Source organism: Thermobia domestica, chromosome 6 (assembly GCF_964235325.1).
Source record: "Thermobia domestica chromosome 6, izTheDome1.hap1.1, whole genome shotgun sequence".
In the NCBI taxonomy this organism is placed as follows: Eukaryota; Metazoa; Arthropoda; class Insecta; order Zygentoma; family Lepismatidae; genus Thermobia; species Thermobia domestica.
In genome coordinates this window covers 232,380,883-232,395,773 of record NC_137459.1, presented here as the reverse complement: position 1 = coordinate 232,395,773, position 14,891 = coordinate 232,380,883, and the positions used below count along the sequence as shown (strand labels likewise).

Sequence of the window (14,891 nt, the reverse complement as noted above, 5' to 3'; positions counted from 1 at the left end):
CGGAAATTCAGAATGTCAAAATTCCTTCAGATTCGTGTTCCTCGTAGTCTAATTTAGGCAATATATAAAGATAAGGTGGGGTCCAGTTTGCTTCCCTGCAGCCTACTTTTCAAACGAAACTGAGTTTTGCAGAGTGTACATTTTCTTTCAAACCGAGATCTGCCCTGGCTAACAAACGTAAATTCGCTTCTATAAGAGTCTTTAAATTTACACTTGAAATTGTCGTTCGGCATTCTTGTAGCTTATGAAGGCATGAATAATTCAAGCATGTTTGTCACAACATCTACAAACAAACATTCATTCGTATAGAACCTCCAATACATTACATTAAAAACACATGAACTAAACAACGAAAACCATTGTGCATTAGAGCAGATCTCTTATTAACAAACGGCCCTATACACGCGCACACCTCAGATAGCCCACAGCCTGAGCCTGAGCGCGAATCCAAATTTAACTCAATCGCGATTGAGATTGTCAGAGGTAGGCTATAGCGGTTTACGTTGAATATACCAAGAATTTATCAACTAAGTCATCTTAGATTTTTCTCCAATCCCACAAAGCGGGTGGTTTTTCGTGATTAAGGTATGTTTAAGCGGAGAACGAATATATAACCTGAAAATAGGGTGGTACCCGCTAAAATCGGGTAATATGGCAACACTAAGCTAAATAGAAAATAAGGTAAATCCTTATTTAAGATCACTACACATGCAACTCATGATCGGTTTTATGAAAACCGATGCACATGCAACTAAGTGGATGAGACTTCAAATACAATTTGAAGTCTCATCCACTTAGACTGAGATCTTTTATATTATTACTCTTTCCCTTTGTTTTAAAAACAGAACTGCCACTCATTTTTTTTTTTTTTTTTTTTTTTTTTTGTTAACGAAAAAGCACCACCTCCCTTTCTTTTAAAGAAAATAAAAGAAAAGAAAAGAAAGGAAGAAAATCTAGATCACAATACACAATTTTATTGTTGATTTGTTGCCACTCCGATAAATGTGAATGTTGTGGTTTTGCATGTGTTGACTGGTTTCTTATCGCAAGTCCCAGACACCTGCAATAGTTTACACGTGAAGGAAACACCGATCATGTTTTATTATGCATCTTTTTACTTCCCAATAACTATAGCCATGCCTCTTTGTGAGAAATTGCAACTTATTTTTTTCATTCTACCAATTGTAAAAGTATACCCAACAAGAATTTCCCTACACTTTAAGACATTTTAAGATATGATACCCTCTTTCCCCTCTGCAAATTTTGAGTATTTTTTTCCATACGCCGAGGGAAATTTTCTTCATCTGGCAACTGTGAGCCGAAGTGGGTAAATATTCTTTGCTGTTTTCTCGTCGTTACTTGATATTAGTGCTGTCAAATTGTTGTGACATTTGCGGTTTTCGGTATTTGAGAAAACACGTTTTCTGAAAAGCGAAAACCGCAAAAGCGGTTTCCAAATCCGAAACCGCAAATGCGGTTTTCAAAACCGAAACTGCAAAAGCTGTTATCAAAACCGACATTTCGGTTTTATGAAATTTCACTTTTTCCAAAAACCGGTTTTCGTTTTTTTTTTCAAAAACCGATTTTTACAGCACTAATACATACTACTTTCGAAGTCAAATCTTGATCCGGCTACAGTAGGTCCCATAGTTTTGGAGCTATGGACCTTCGAATTTCATTTGTTCATGTTTTCGGGAGCCTATGACTCTGAAAGGAAGCATTTATGCACCCAGGTTGGTCTATACTTTTTGTCTTATCTTGGTGTCAGGAATCGTCTCCCAAACCTCGTCGGTGTTGTTTTGAAACACCCTATATTATATATATATATATATATATATATATATATATATATATATATATATATATATATATATATATATATATATAAAGAACACAAACAAAATTTTACCGATAGATAACCATAAGTTAAAGAAATTATTAGCAAAAAATAATGAATTAAAAACAAATTTCTTCACATAAAAGTAATTGAGTAAACAATTATTGCAAAAATTCATAATTGAAAACCTGTATCGTGTTTAGCATATGCCGATATTTAACATTGCATTAAATTTATCTCAGTTGTGCTCTGCAGTTAATAGGGACAAAAGATACAAGTAAATTATAATCAAATAATTTGTGTAATGGTGCTTATTTTTTAATATTTTTTTTTTTAATGGAAGTGAACTATATAATTCAAAGGCCTGGTGGTTGAACATGGGAAAACACAATAACCTTATTTCGGCTCTTTACATCAGAAATAATCACTCTTTCATTCAGCTGCTAACACACTGAATTTTGGTTCTTCCCAACAGAGAAATAACGATAGCAATTAATTGAATGTCCAATTATAAATTTGAAAATTCGTTGCAGTGTTATGCAATTTGAATTGAATTGATACTTTCAATCTTATTCCAATGCATTACTGTATTCAAAGCTATATTTATATATAAATTGTAATTATATATGTAATTTTAAATGCATTATATATGTAATTGTTAAGCTATATTTATATATGAATTGTAATTAGGGCCTATATTAATTTTCTATAAAGGAATATAGACTTATACAAATAACGAAGTTCTCGGTATCTAAACTTAAAATTTTATAGTTATTTACAACGTAAGTAAGGACTTACCTTGTACAACTAAGTTATATATCCACGATTGCAAGGGATCCATTCCACCGTCCAACACTAGTGAAATCAAAAGAGAAAATCGACTGCCTTAGGAGGTATTTTGGCCACTACATATACACACAGAGAGACCTAAGCAACAGTCAATATTATTGCTAAGACACCAATTGCGTTTTAAGTAAACAAGGAACTCGTGTGTTGGTGCTTGGAGCTACACATGGAATATGTGTCTAGAGAGAACGAACGACCAATTCACAATGACATGTATCGTATAATTGAATCATACTACACTCATTCTTAGAGCATTTGTTTAGAATCTAGAGCGCCAATACTTTACAGTGGTAGTATTGATTACTAAAATTAAAGAAAGCAATGACTTATGATTTGGAATTCGTAACTGAAGTTTCATTGATAAGAGAAGTATGGCATTTCCAGTATTACAATAATATTGTTATTTACATACAAGCATCCCTATTGAATTCACACTTAATGACTGAGTTCAATTATGAATCACTTTCTTTATTCTGACACTAAGCGCAGGTGTTTTCCTGTAAAATGAATTTTTAAAGGCGTAAACTAAGTGTTCAAAACATTAAATGGTAACATGACTAAACGGTGAAAACATGCTTTCCATTTAATAAACTTAAATTCAATCAACAACTGCTGCGAATGGTGTGTACATGATTCATACAAAAGCGTGTTTGTAAGAAATAACGACAAATATAATGTCCTTATTCACTCGTATTTCATTTCTTTTTCATTAATATGGGAGTGGGAGAGTTTCGAAAACATAAATACAAATTTATGAAAAAATAAATAAATAAATATGAATGAATAATGACGTTATACTCTCCGCTATTTTTCGACTTCCGAGTTTCTTTAAATCTCACCCCCTAAAATGGTTCCTATCAGACTAAGGTAACCTATTAAAAGCCTATTGGGAAAGAACATTGTCAGCATTGTCAGCCAGTTCAAGAGAATTGTCAGAACGAAGTTTAAAATAATTATTTTGTTTTTCTTATTAACTTCTACAAAATTTATACCAATTGTTCTTTGTACTTCATTATTATGCTCATTAAACAACTTCCTTGAGTAATAACTTTCATCCACATGTTTTGAGTAGGAGTTATGTTAAAATATCCTACGATATATTGATTTAAGAAGACACATGCATTTCTGGTGAAAAGCTACCCGAAAACGATGCCACATTTGTAATTTTCTCATTACAAATTTTGAACCTCAATCCAAGATGCTTGACTTCAAGATGGCCGCCATGATAGTACTATACAGTAATAGATGTACCTCGACCTCTGTTACCCCTATCCAGGATATGATGTCACTTCCTCTAGCCGATCTAAACTTACAAGGTTCCTTTGTCTCATATTGTATACCATAAATGCACTGAAAACTTGGAGTCGCTTGGGGCATAATTTAATATTTTTCAATTGAGCTAAATATTCTCATAGGTTACTTTGGTCTGATGTGGAATCATTTTAGGAGGCAAGACAAAAAAAAAAAAAAAACTCGGAAGTCGATATGCTCGTAGTGAGAAAACGGTGAAATCGAAGATAAGTCATCTTGTAGAGGGTCCTCAAAGAATCAACATCATTTGGTTAAAAATGAGCCATCCCAAAGCTATAAAGGTTATAAGTTGCCGAAAACCTGCGAAGGAGACAAGGGTTCGATTCTCGGTGGGAGATCATGTCACTCGGATCTCACGTTAAGCTGAAGATCTACGTCTCATATAGCTTTGGTGCTAAACGGAACACTAAACTTCAAATCAACCAACCAACCAAGTTGCAGAAAATGACAGAAACTTTATTTATTTGTGCAACATAACATGATTATGAACAAATTGCACTGTTGCACATGAAAGTATTTTTATATAAGATTCAATATAATTTTAGCATCACTTGTACACGCAATATTTATTTATTTACAGTTGTAATATCGCACCTTCCCATTCATTACGTTACATAATTCTCTTCTAAAAATATTGCAACATCCAGAGGTATTGGTTCCATGTAACTAAAAATACACTTACTCCACACTGGAGATTTATGGAGAATTTCAGTTTGTGCTTCATGCATTGTATTTCAATTGCTAGATCTAATTTTACATGGTAAAGCATGTAATAGAATATTATAATTTATTTCAATCGTATCGCTTGAGCATTATCCACACAAAACAAAATTTGAAGCTACATAGCTCGAGAACTAAGGAACATTTCGAAATCGGTTTAATGCGTTACTTAGGAACTAGTATGCGCTATATCCAATTATCCATGTTTCAGTATCCCGCAGCACTAACACAACAAATTTACAAAGAAAAAAGAGTTGGGGGTATCGAGAGATACTTTCAAGTGCTAATTAAGCATAAACGGCAGCTTTGCAACACGTACTGTTAAAAGGTCATTTCTCTGCTAGTAATCAAAACGATTAATACCACTTCTCTCTTTCATGTAACAACCAATATTGATTTAATTTATACGCAGCCACACGCAACATAATATATATTCAAATGGAAATCTATGATAGTAAAGTGGAATTAAATTTCCATTAAAAAAAAAATGGAATATTTAGAACACTGTCGAAGTGCATATTTAATAGCACGGTCTTTAAGAATAAAAAAGTGATACTGTAACATTCAATATTTACTTGTTTCTTCACGTGCTGTACAAATAAATGTCACTGTTCAATAAGGACAAATGACTGTAATTTAACTGATCGTTAAAAAAATATTTGTGTAGAAAAAGATCTTATAATTGCATTGGCAGAGAAGTGAACGCTGGGCACTTATTTGACGGCGTTTACTTACAAATGACGTTGGAAAATAAAACATCTTATTCTTCCACATCTGCTGATTTGTTCTTTTGCGTTTGATTATCAATATATATAAAAGAATGGTGGAATAAAGTAGCAAAACAAATCTGGACCATTAATTGATTGTCCAGGAATCGAATTCCAATCTCTCATTTCCAATATTTGTATATTCTAATCAATTTAATATAAGCATTTGGAGTTGGAAATACACAGGTAGCGACAACAGCGAAGGGTTGTTGGTGTGCTAAGTTAGGGCAAAGTTCACAATACGTGAGGAACAGTAGAACGGCACTATACAGAGAAGATCGTGATAGTGTAAAATGGGCGACCCGTGTGATTTCCGAAAAGGGCAAGTCGTTGACGCTTGGTTATATGGTGCGAACTTGACGATAGTGGCAAGTGACAAGCGTATTGGATGTGTCGAGAGGACTGGCTACAAAACTCGCAACAAAACCACGTCGGCGAAGTGGAACAGTGGCCGGAAGAAAACCCTCACTCACAGCTGCCGTTGACCATCAAAGCATATTCTCATTCAGAACCGCAGTACGACTGCAGTGCAAGTGAGGAGGAACTCAAGAAACATCCTCCGCCGTCTGTGTCAACAATCAAATCCGCGGGGAGTTACATGACAAGCACTGAGGTTGCACGGCCAAGACCGATGAAAAGGGATCATAATGTTTTAACACGACGTCAATAGTGTCGTGAACATGAAATTTGGAACATATGGTCGGATGAATAATAGTTCAATTTATTTTAATACACAAGGCGTGTTTACAGAGGTAGGCGCCCGAAAAAGTACATATTCCGCAGAGTTCTGTCTGTGAAAATTGGCTGCGTAGGGATGCATGCGAAACGAGACGAAACGAGAAATGGAAAAGTCTCGTCTCGTCTCGCAGCCTCAAATGTTGGTCTCGTCTCGTCTCGTATCGCAAATGTGAAGTCTCGTCTCGCGTCTCGCATAAAATTTTGAGTCTCATCTCGCGTCTCGCATGGTCTCCCAGTCTCGCATATATACTGGGTCAAAATTTTGCAATGTGTTATTCTATGGCTGTTAATGAATGATGATCTGATATTCTGTTCGATGGCAGGTATTTGACCTAAACGTTCCTTGGCAAGGTGAATCCATGGTGGTTTGCCATTGCTTTCCATGGGATGAATGTTCATAACATCCTAAGGAGACGGAACCTAGAGTTCAACATGATATCTGAACTTTTGTCCCCTCCGCTCCAAATTAAAATAAAAGTTATGCTGGACTATTAATTTTCGTCAAATTAATAGCATAGTTTACAGCAAAATCAGCATAAATTGTTGCTAGATCCAACATTGTTTTCCAGCTTAGAGGTCTCCAGCAGTATTTTCCAGTATGCCTTGCAGGCACAAATTTTTCCCCGAAAAAAAGTCGCCAATGTAATCTTATATATAAAAGAGAACGTACAAATCCTTTGTTCCCTCATCACGCTAATACGGCTGAACCAATTTCTTTCATTTTTGGGGGGTTATTAGGATTTGGACCCTAGATGGTTTTTATCATATCACTTTAATTTTTAATTACCAGTGTCTTGAGATAATTGACCATTCAAGTGTCCATAACGTACAAATCCTTTGTTAGTTCATCATAGGTAAAAATAAACGTATTTATATGCAACCCGCATGGCCGTGTCACTCGGCGGGTTAACATAAATGACAGGCGATATAATGTTAACATTTACTGCAATCTACTATGGTTTTTATCATATCACTTGAAAGCGAAAAAGTAAAAATTATCTAAGTAACAACGTTTATTGCGTTCCGGGGTGACCGCAGCGAAGCGGGGCGGGTTAACATAAATGACAGGCGATATAATGTTAACATTTACTGCAATCTTCTATGGTTTTTATCATATCACTTGAAAGCGAAAAAGTAAAAATTATCTAAGTAACAAAGTTTATTGCGTTCCGGGGTGACCGCAGCGAAGCGGGGTGAACGCTGCTAGTTAGGATATAAAGAATATAACGTTTCCGTATATGTTTTTCTGAACTCATTGAACCAAACCCGGACCCTTTTACTATATCTATATGTTCGTTCGTTCGTTTATAGCTAGTCATAATGACTAGCACCCTTTTAGAGGGTTACGCCCTCTCTTAGGGAAGAGTGTTGCTTAAATGGAAGATTTAAGGGATTTTTTGACGGTCTCAGAGAAGTTCTTTAATATAATAATTGCTAAGGTCTTAAGGATCTTTTCAAACCTTAACATTTGGTAGGAAATATCTATATGTAAATTTCTTCGTCTTTATTTAACCGGATTTCAACCTTTTCTTTGCCTGCTTCTAGTCCGAGGAATGCTCTAACGTCACAATATCCAAAATTGACACGGATTGTTCCCTTAGAATAGGTTTGAATTTTCTTTTTAGAAAGTTTAAACTTTCTAGCAATAAATTTGTGGAAGCAGCAAAGAAAATATAAAAATACGTTACTTATGTAGAAGAACAGTGCTGCCATCTATTGTCGACTATCTCTCTTTACACCAACCACCAAGGAATAGCATTACTTGTGTCAATGGAGTTGTGGATAACGCATTATGTTAACAATTGCGAGAATCAAAATATCCAGCAAACTATACTTGATACGAAAAAAGCTTTCTAGATCAATTTCCAGATCATACAGTTGAACTAACTGCAGTGTTGCCAGAATATCAAAACCTGAAAAGTTTTGGTTAACCCGACAGCACTGGTGTCAAGCCACACAGACACAGACCACATGTATTTTGATCCTGAGCTAAGTAAAATGCTGACCTTACAAGAACGCGGTTTCGTGTAACTTCCTGCTTCAAAACCTCAGTTGTAGCCCGCATTTTATCGCTTGCTGAGAGGCATTCTATGCGGAGAAAAGGAAATGTTAGGTCTGACAGACTAGGCGCCAGTGCTCGTGTTACTCAAATGAGAGGTTATTATTTTTTTTATTTTTATTTTTTAAATAAGTCCCACCAAACCAGTGTTTGAATTAAACTTTTGAACTAGAGGGGGACGTTTTTGATAAATATATAGAAAGAAAATACTTATTCCATGTAAAAAATATCATGTTATTTCTGCGAGCCGGGCCGGGGATAAACTTTGACGAGAGGGGATTTCCCCGCCATTCCCCAACATTAATCGCTAGTAGTAATGTGAAAAAGACAGAAACAACAGAAATATCACATTTCGCAGCAATAGGATGTCTTATTTGCGTTTCAGACCAAAAACAGAAGTCCATGTATTCGTGCGCGCCCGCGTGTATGTGTTTGTGTCTCAAAATAAAGTCATAAATCGATGCTGTAATAAATTTCCAATTTACAAAGCTTTTCTTTTTTAATGATATTTAGAAACTAAAGAAGGGCATTTATTCTGAAAATCAACCTTGAATAATAATAAATCTCATAAAATGTCTATTGCCCCAATCAGTTTTTTGTTCCTGGAGACATTAACGCTCAACTTATAAAATCACTAAATATACAATTAAATGTAATTCATAAATGTTGCGAGACTGCGAGAAGTCTCGTGAGACTTCTCGTGCGAGACTTAACCGAGTCTCGTGTAGCGTCTCGTCTCACATGATTTAGTCTCGTCTCGCGTCTCGCATAAAATTTTCACTCTCGTCTCGTGTCTCGTCTTGCAAATTCGAGACGAGACGAGACTTCTCGCGTCTCGCGTGCATCCCTATGGCTGCGGCTATGTGGCAATAGCGTCATTTCAAGCTCTGTTGGGGGTGGTGGACAAAACTCCCCGATATATATAACGTTTCATGTATTTCATTAGTATATTATTGATTTCCGTTAGTATGCTCTTGATTAAAATGTATATACATCTCAAACTCAAGGAAGGGCATTTGCCGCCCTGCACTTTCCAAATGACGCCCCTTCTCTGTGATGCCGTGGACCACAACATAGTGGTTTTCTGTGGATCCTGTGCAGATGCTTACCAGTCGTATTACTGTTCGTAATATTATAGCCATTTTAGATAATCATGTGCATCCTGTAATCAAGATAGTTATTTTTTCAGGCAATAACACTATTACTGGATAATCATACACCCATTTATATAGATGGAGCTGTTGTGGTGTGGTTTGCGGAACGTCTAGATGAAGATGGAAATCTCTCCTTTCCCAGCGAAACTTCGGACCTAAATATAATTGAATATCTGTCGTTTCAGAGGCACGATTCCACAGCATATTTCCATCATCTCTCATGGAACTGAGTGATGCACTCAATGCAAGTGAAATTATGTAATACTCTACTGGGCATCATTCACGACTTCTAGGACTTTAGCCCACATTGCATCTAAGTTTTTCTAAGTGCAAAATGTGGTCCAACATTATATTAATCTTGTAAATTGCATTTTATTATGGTATGCCCATTCAACTGATAAGTACCTGGTATACATAAATTAATATAGCGGTTTGATTTCTTTATATTATCACTTCGATGAGGTGTACAAAGTTGCTTGTAGGTTCAAATTAAAGAGCAAGAAAGACAGTTTTAGCTGTAAGCATGTATACATATAATCTTTTTTCTTTGTTTTCCGCTTGGCAATGACACTAACAAAGTTGTTCACTCCTCACAGAAAAAAAAATGTCGTGTTTCGCAGTTTGCTAGTTTTAAATTAGTTATTACAGATCAGCGTGCATTTCGTAGGGAGTTTAATCGTCATCCCACAAATGTCAACAACAATCGTCGATGGCATAACCAGTTCGAAGCGACTGGCTATTTGTGTAAGGGTAAAAGTATGGGACGACCAAGAGTGCCTAAGAAGAATGTTGAGCATGTTACGAAGTCTTTCTTATGAAATCCTAAAAAGTCTGTTGTGAAGACCAGTCGTGAACTTGCAATGCCAGTGGTGACAGTATGAAAGATCTTAAGAATACGCTTACATATGCATCCCTACCGCATATAAATGTTACAGGTTTTAAATCCTAGTGACTACGCTGTGCGCTCCCACTTCGCCATTAAAAAATCTCAACAGGAAAATAGTGGCTATCTTGATCATGTTGCGTTCAGTGATAAATCAATATTTCATCTTAGTGGTAAGGCCAACTTGCACAATGTCAGAATCTGGGGATCTGAAAATCCCTATGAACTCTTACAATGCGAACGAGACTCCCCGAAAGTTGTGTTGTTGTTTCCCGACGAAAAGTTATGGGCCGTTCTTTTTCGCTGAATATAGCGTAACTGGAATAACTTATCTGGATATGCTATAAAAAGGGTTCTTTCTCCAACTGGAAGATGAACTTCGTTCGGCAACAAAATGACATTCCTACATATTGGCATCACTATGTACGAGATTGGTTGAATGATGTCACTGACTGTTGGATTGGTCGCCAGGGAACCCACGACATGACTTATTTCCGGTGGCCCCCCAAGATCGCCGGATCTCACTCCATGCAATTTTTAACTTTCGAGATTTTGTAAAGGACCGAATCTACATGCCTCCACTGCGTCCTAACCTGCTGGGTTGAGAGACAGGATTCGAGGAGCTGTTGCTGGCATAATTCTAGACATGGTAATTGAAGCATGGAGGGGAAGTAGCCTACAGGTTAGGTGAGTGTCATGTGACAAACGGGGGCTCAGTGTAAGGCCAACTGGAGATAGTATTATTTCATTTAATATGACTTTTGTTATTGTTTGTTAAAGTGTAACTAAATACCTTCAAAACTAATATATTAATTTAAGTACGCCCTGTATATATTCATTACTACATACATACATTGTTGGAGGCAAAACTCTGCAAACAAAAATACAGATCTACATTATTTCCCAAATTTAAAAGACGAGCACTTAGGTTGTCAGCCAGTGTTTCATGCGTCACCCGATATTTTTGCTGTAGTTAATAACATTATTCAATGTACGTGATCTTTTGCATAAAGTACTATGTGAATGCGTGAATTGTCGATAATTTGCCCGCTAGAAAAATATATGGGTATCCTTGTACACTATCTTATTATATTTATTTACACTTTATGTAGAAAATTAGAATTAAGCACAATGTACCACTGATGTGGTTGCGGGGTGGCAAGGTTGCAGACATCTTGTAGATAAAATCGCGGTAAATGATGGTGGCCCATGATTGCTAATTTAATTTAAGAAACACTGATATGATACACAAAAGTTAAGGGGGACCCGAAAGCAACTTCAAGTGTATAGAAAATATTTTCAATAAAATTCCCTCAAATCTAAATGAAATCTTTAAGTTTTACGTCCCACGGTTATGCCGGTTAGGCTAAAGGAGACGGTGATGATGAGTAATGAATGAAATGGTGGAATGAAGAAAGTGGGAGGAAACGGGAGAACCCCGAGAAAACCCACGCACACGGTGTTTGTCCACCACAAAGTTCACTTAGTGGGGGCTGGGATCGAACCCGGGACCCCAAGCACCAGAGGTGAACGCTCTACCACTGAGCCACCGCGGCCCCTCCCTCAAATCTAAATATCCCTTTCCGCGAATATAATAGGGAGAATGAGAATTAGGGAGAATAAGAGCATGGGCCCAACTGCGTCCTGGATTCTCGAAAGGTCTTAAGTTCTTGAAAATACATGTCAAAAGCACTAATTTGCTCCCATATATTGTAGTACTTATTATGTTTATATTAAATATTATAGTATTATAGTTTATTTACTGTAGTTAATAACATGTGCATAAATAATTGTTTAACCTATATTATGTATTATCTGCACCTGTGCACCAAAGTGTGTGTATATACACGTGACTGTGCTTATGTTTCGGTATTCTGTCCCTTCCCTCGTACAAAAAAAAAAAAAAAAAAAAAATCTGTCGGGGTCCCAGCTGGAGGGTCATTAGGCAGAACGGGAAGGCATTATGCTGGAAACAAAAAGTAACATTTCTTCGCTTCTGGACACAATTTGCAAAAGATTATTGAGATAAATATTTTTCTCAAATGGTTATCTCATGCGTACAAAATCGAAGTTCCATGGGATCTACAAGGAAATTTACAACTATAGTTGTAATTTCTCCCTTGCATCATCCACACTGAATACTGAATTAGTGCAAGTGAATCAGAATTTACGTTCCGTATATTAAAAAGTCCTCATATACAATATATCGAATGTTATGTTTGTTCATCAGAAATACAAGAAAATGGCGCAGGTGAATTACGCATTCGTATTTTATGAATTAAAAACCTCCATGTACTAAATTCTTTGCTATACAGCCATCAATTCGAAAGTGACATGATAATAATGAAAGCCTCTCCTTATGGGTTGAGGTTTCAAGAACTGACCATGATATTCTACCAGGGGTGGACTGGCCATAATCAAGTACCGGCCCGATGGCCGCTGCGCCCTCCTCACATCAGTGCCTTTGCGCCCTCCTCGGGAGGGGCTAAGACCCGTCTTAGCCTCGGGAAGGCGCATAGTTTCCTCTCTGAACACTTTTTTTTTTTTAAAAAAAAAGAAAGGCACATAACTATTTTATAAATTCGCTAGCCTTTGGCCAGCTAGGGCTCCACCCCAGACCCCGGTATTTGCTCGGCCTGCGGCCTCACTCTTTCTGTTTTCGGCGTGGGAATGCTATTAATGATATTAGATTTGCCCCTAAATATATAGATTTGACTCTAATATTAGTCATTTTGGACGATTTTTACATATCACCCTTACCAACCCCACGCTCCGCTCCAAATCCCAGTATCTGCACGGCCTGCGGCCTCGCTCTTTCTGTTTTTGGCTTTGGGAATGTCATTATAATGATCTTAGGAACCCTGAAATTTATAGATTTGACTCTAATATCGGTCATTTTGGATGATTTTTATATATCAACCCTCCCACCCCCAATGCTCCGCCCCTAGATCCCGTCTTTACTCGGCCTACGGCCTTCCCTTTCTGTTTTAGGCTTTGGTGGTACCATTAATGATCTCAGCGACTTCGAAATATGTTGATTTGACTCTAATCTTGGTCATTTTGGATCATTTTTACATGTCTCTCCCTCCCACTCCCGCCGTTAGAGACGCTAGTGGCGTTACATAAAAACAAGAGTCCGTTCAAGTCTTACAGATAAACATCTGGAATCATTGTTCTTGATGAACTCAGAAAGAGACATTCTGACCAAAATAGATAACAATCTTATTATTGACAAAATGTGTGAAAAAACTAAGGAGTTGCGAAGGCTCCTTCAAGCATAAAGCAGTGACTTTACTTTCATTTTCCAGTTTTGTTTTTGAATTTCTTTTTTCGCTAAGTAGGTATATAATTCTCAATTTACTTTTGTTAATTTGTAGTAAATGTTTCATGTATACTTTTTATTAACGGTTTTAAAAATAGATGAAAAATAAGTTAATGTTTTGATGAACATAGCTTTAAAAGGACAGAAGTATGAAAAATAGCATAAGCCCCAAACTTAACTCAAATCTTCAGTTATAATTAGGCTGTTAACAAATGTAGCCGAAGAATTTAAACAACTGGTGTGATTTTTGTAGTCTCAGTTAAAGTGTGCAGATTTATATAGGCCTAATATACGAGGCGTGTTTTTTTAAGTAAGGCTGTTTGAACATAAGTACACAACGAAAGGTTATTTCAAAAAAGTAAATGTATTTTCAGAAAGTACATACTTTACTCTATTTTTCGACATAGTTGCCAAGTTTGTTCAAACACTTATTATACCTCTCAACCAATTTCAAAATACCCTCTTCATAAAAACTTGCCGCCTGCTCCGATAACCAAGCGTTCACTGCCGTTTTCTCATCGTCGTCATCATTGTAACGGTTGCCACTGAGGTGTTGTCTGAGGTGGAGGAACGGATGGTAATCGCTCGGCGCAAGATCAGGACTGTAGGGTAGGTGGTCTAAAACTTCCCAGCCAAAACTGTCCAACATATCGCGGGTCTGACCTGCAGTGTGAGGTCTTGCATTGTCATGGAGAAGAACAATGCCGTTTGTCAGCATGCCGCGTCGTTTGTTTTGAATCGCTCTGCGTAGCTTTCACAGGGTTTGGCAGTATGCTTCTGCATTGATAGTAGTTCCCCGTTGCATGAAGTCGACCAACAAAACACCATGCCTATCCCAAAACACCGACGCCATGATTTTGCGCTGGGACAGAGTCTGATTGGTCTCCACCCTTACAGGCGAGTGTGTGTGTGTCTCCATTCCATGCTCTGTTGCTTCGATTCGGGCGTGATATTTGCGAAATCCATGTTTCGTCTCCACTTACGATCTGACTCAAGAAGCTGTCACCTTCTTCTGATAACGAGTCAAGAACTTCATGGCACACTCAAATCTTTGGTTTTTGTGGTCCTCTTTAGGAGTTTCGGGACCCAATGGGAGCACAGTTTCCTAAACTTTAAGTGTTCAGAAACAATTTTGTAAAGCACTGATCTCGACACGTCAGGAAATTCGTTTGAGAGACCTGTCATTGTGCAGCGCCTGTTCTCACGAACCCTCGCTTCAACTGAAGCCACCAAATCGTCTGTAATCGAAGAAGG

At 37.1% G+C, this 14,891-nt stretch overlaps 1 protein-coding gene across 4 annotated transcripts in view; it reads right to left on the bottom strand.

Annotated features, from left to right (window-relative positions):
• vri (nuclear factor interleukin-3-regulated vrille) overlaps positions 1-14,891 on the bottom strand; it is a 1,376,222-nt gene that overhangs the window by 228,115 nt on the left and 1,133,216 nt on the right. Inside the window, exon 5 of one of the 4 annotated variants that reach the window (XM_081762650.1) lies at positions 2,636-2,692. The exons of the other annotated variants lie outside the window; for them this stretch is intronic. Within the exon in view, the coding sequence (XP_081618776.1) occupies positions 2,636-2,678 (43 nt within the window). The 5' untranslated portion in view covers positions 2,679-2,692. The remainder of the gene's footprint in view (positions 1-2,635; positions 2,693-14,891) is intronic. 4 annotated transcript variants of the gene reach the window in all.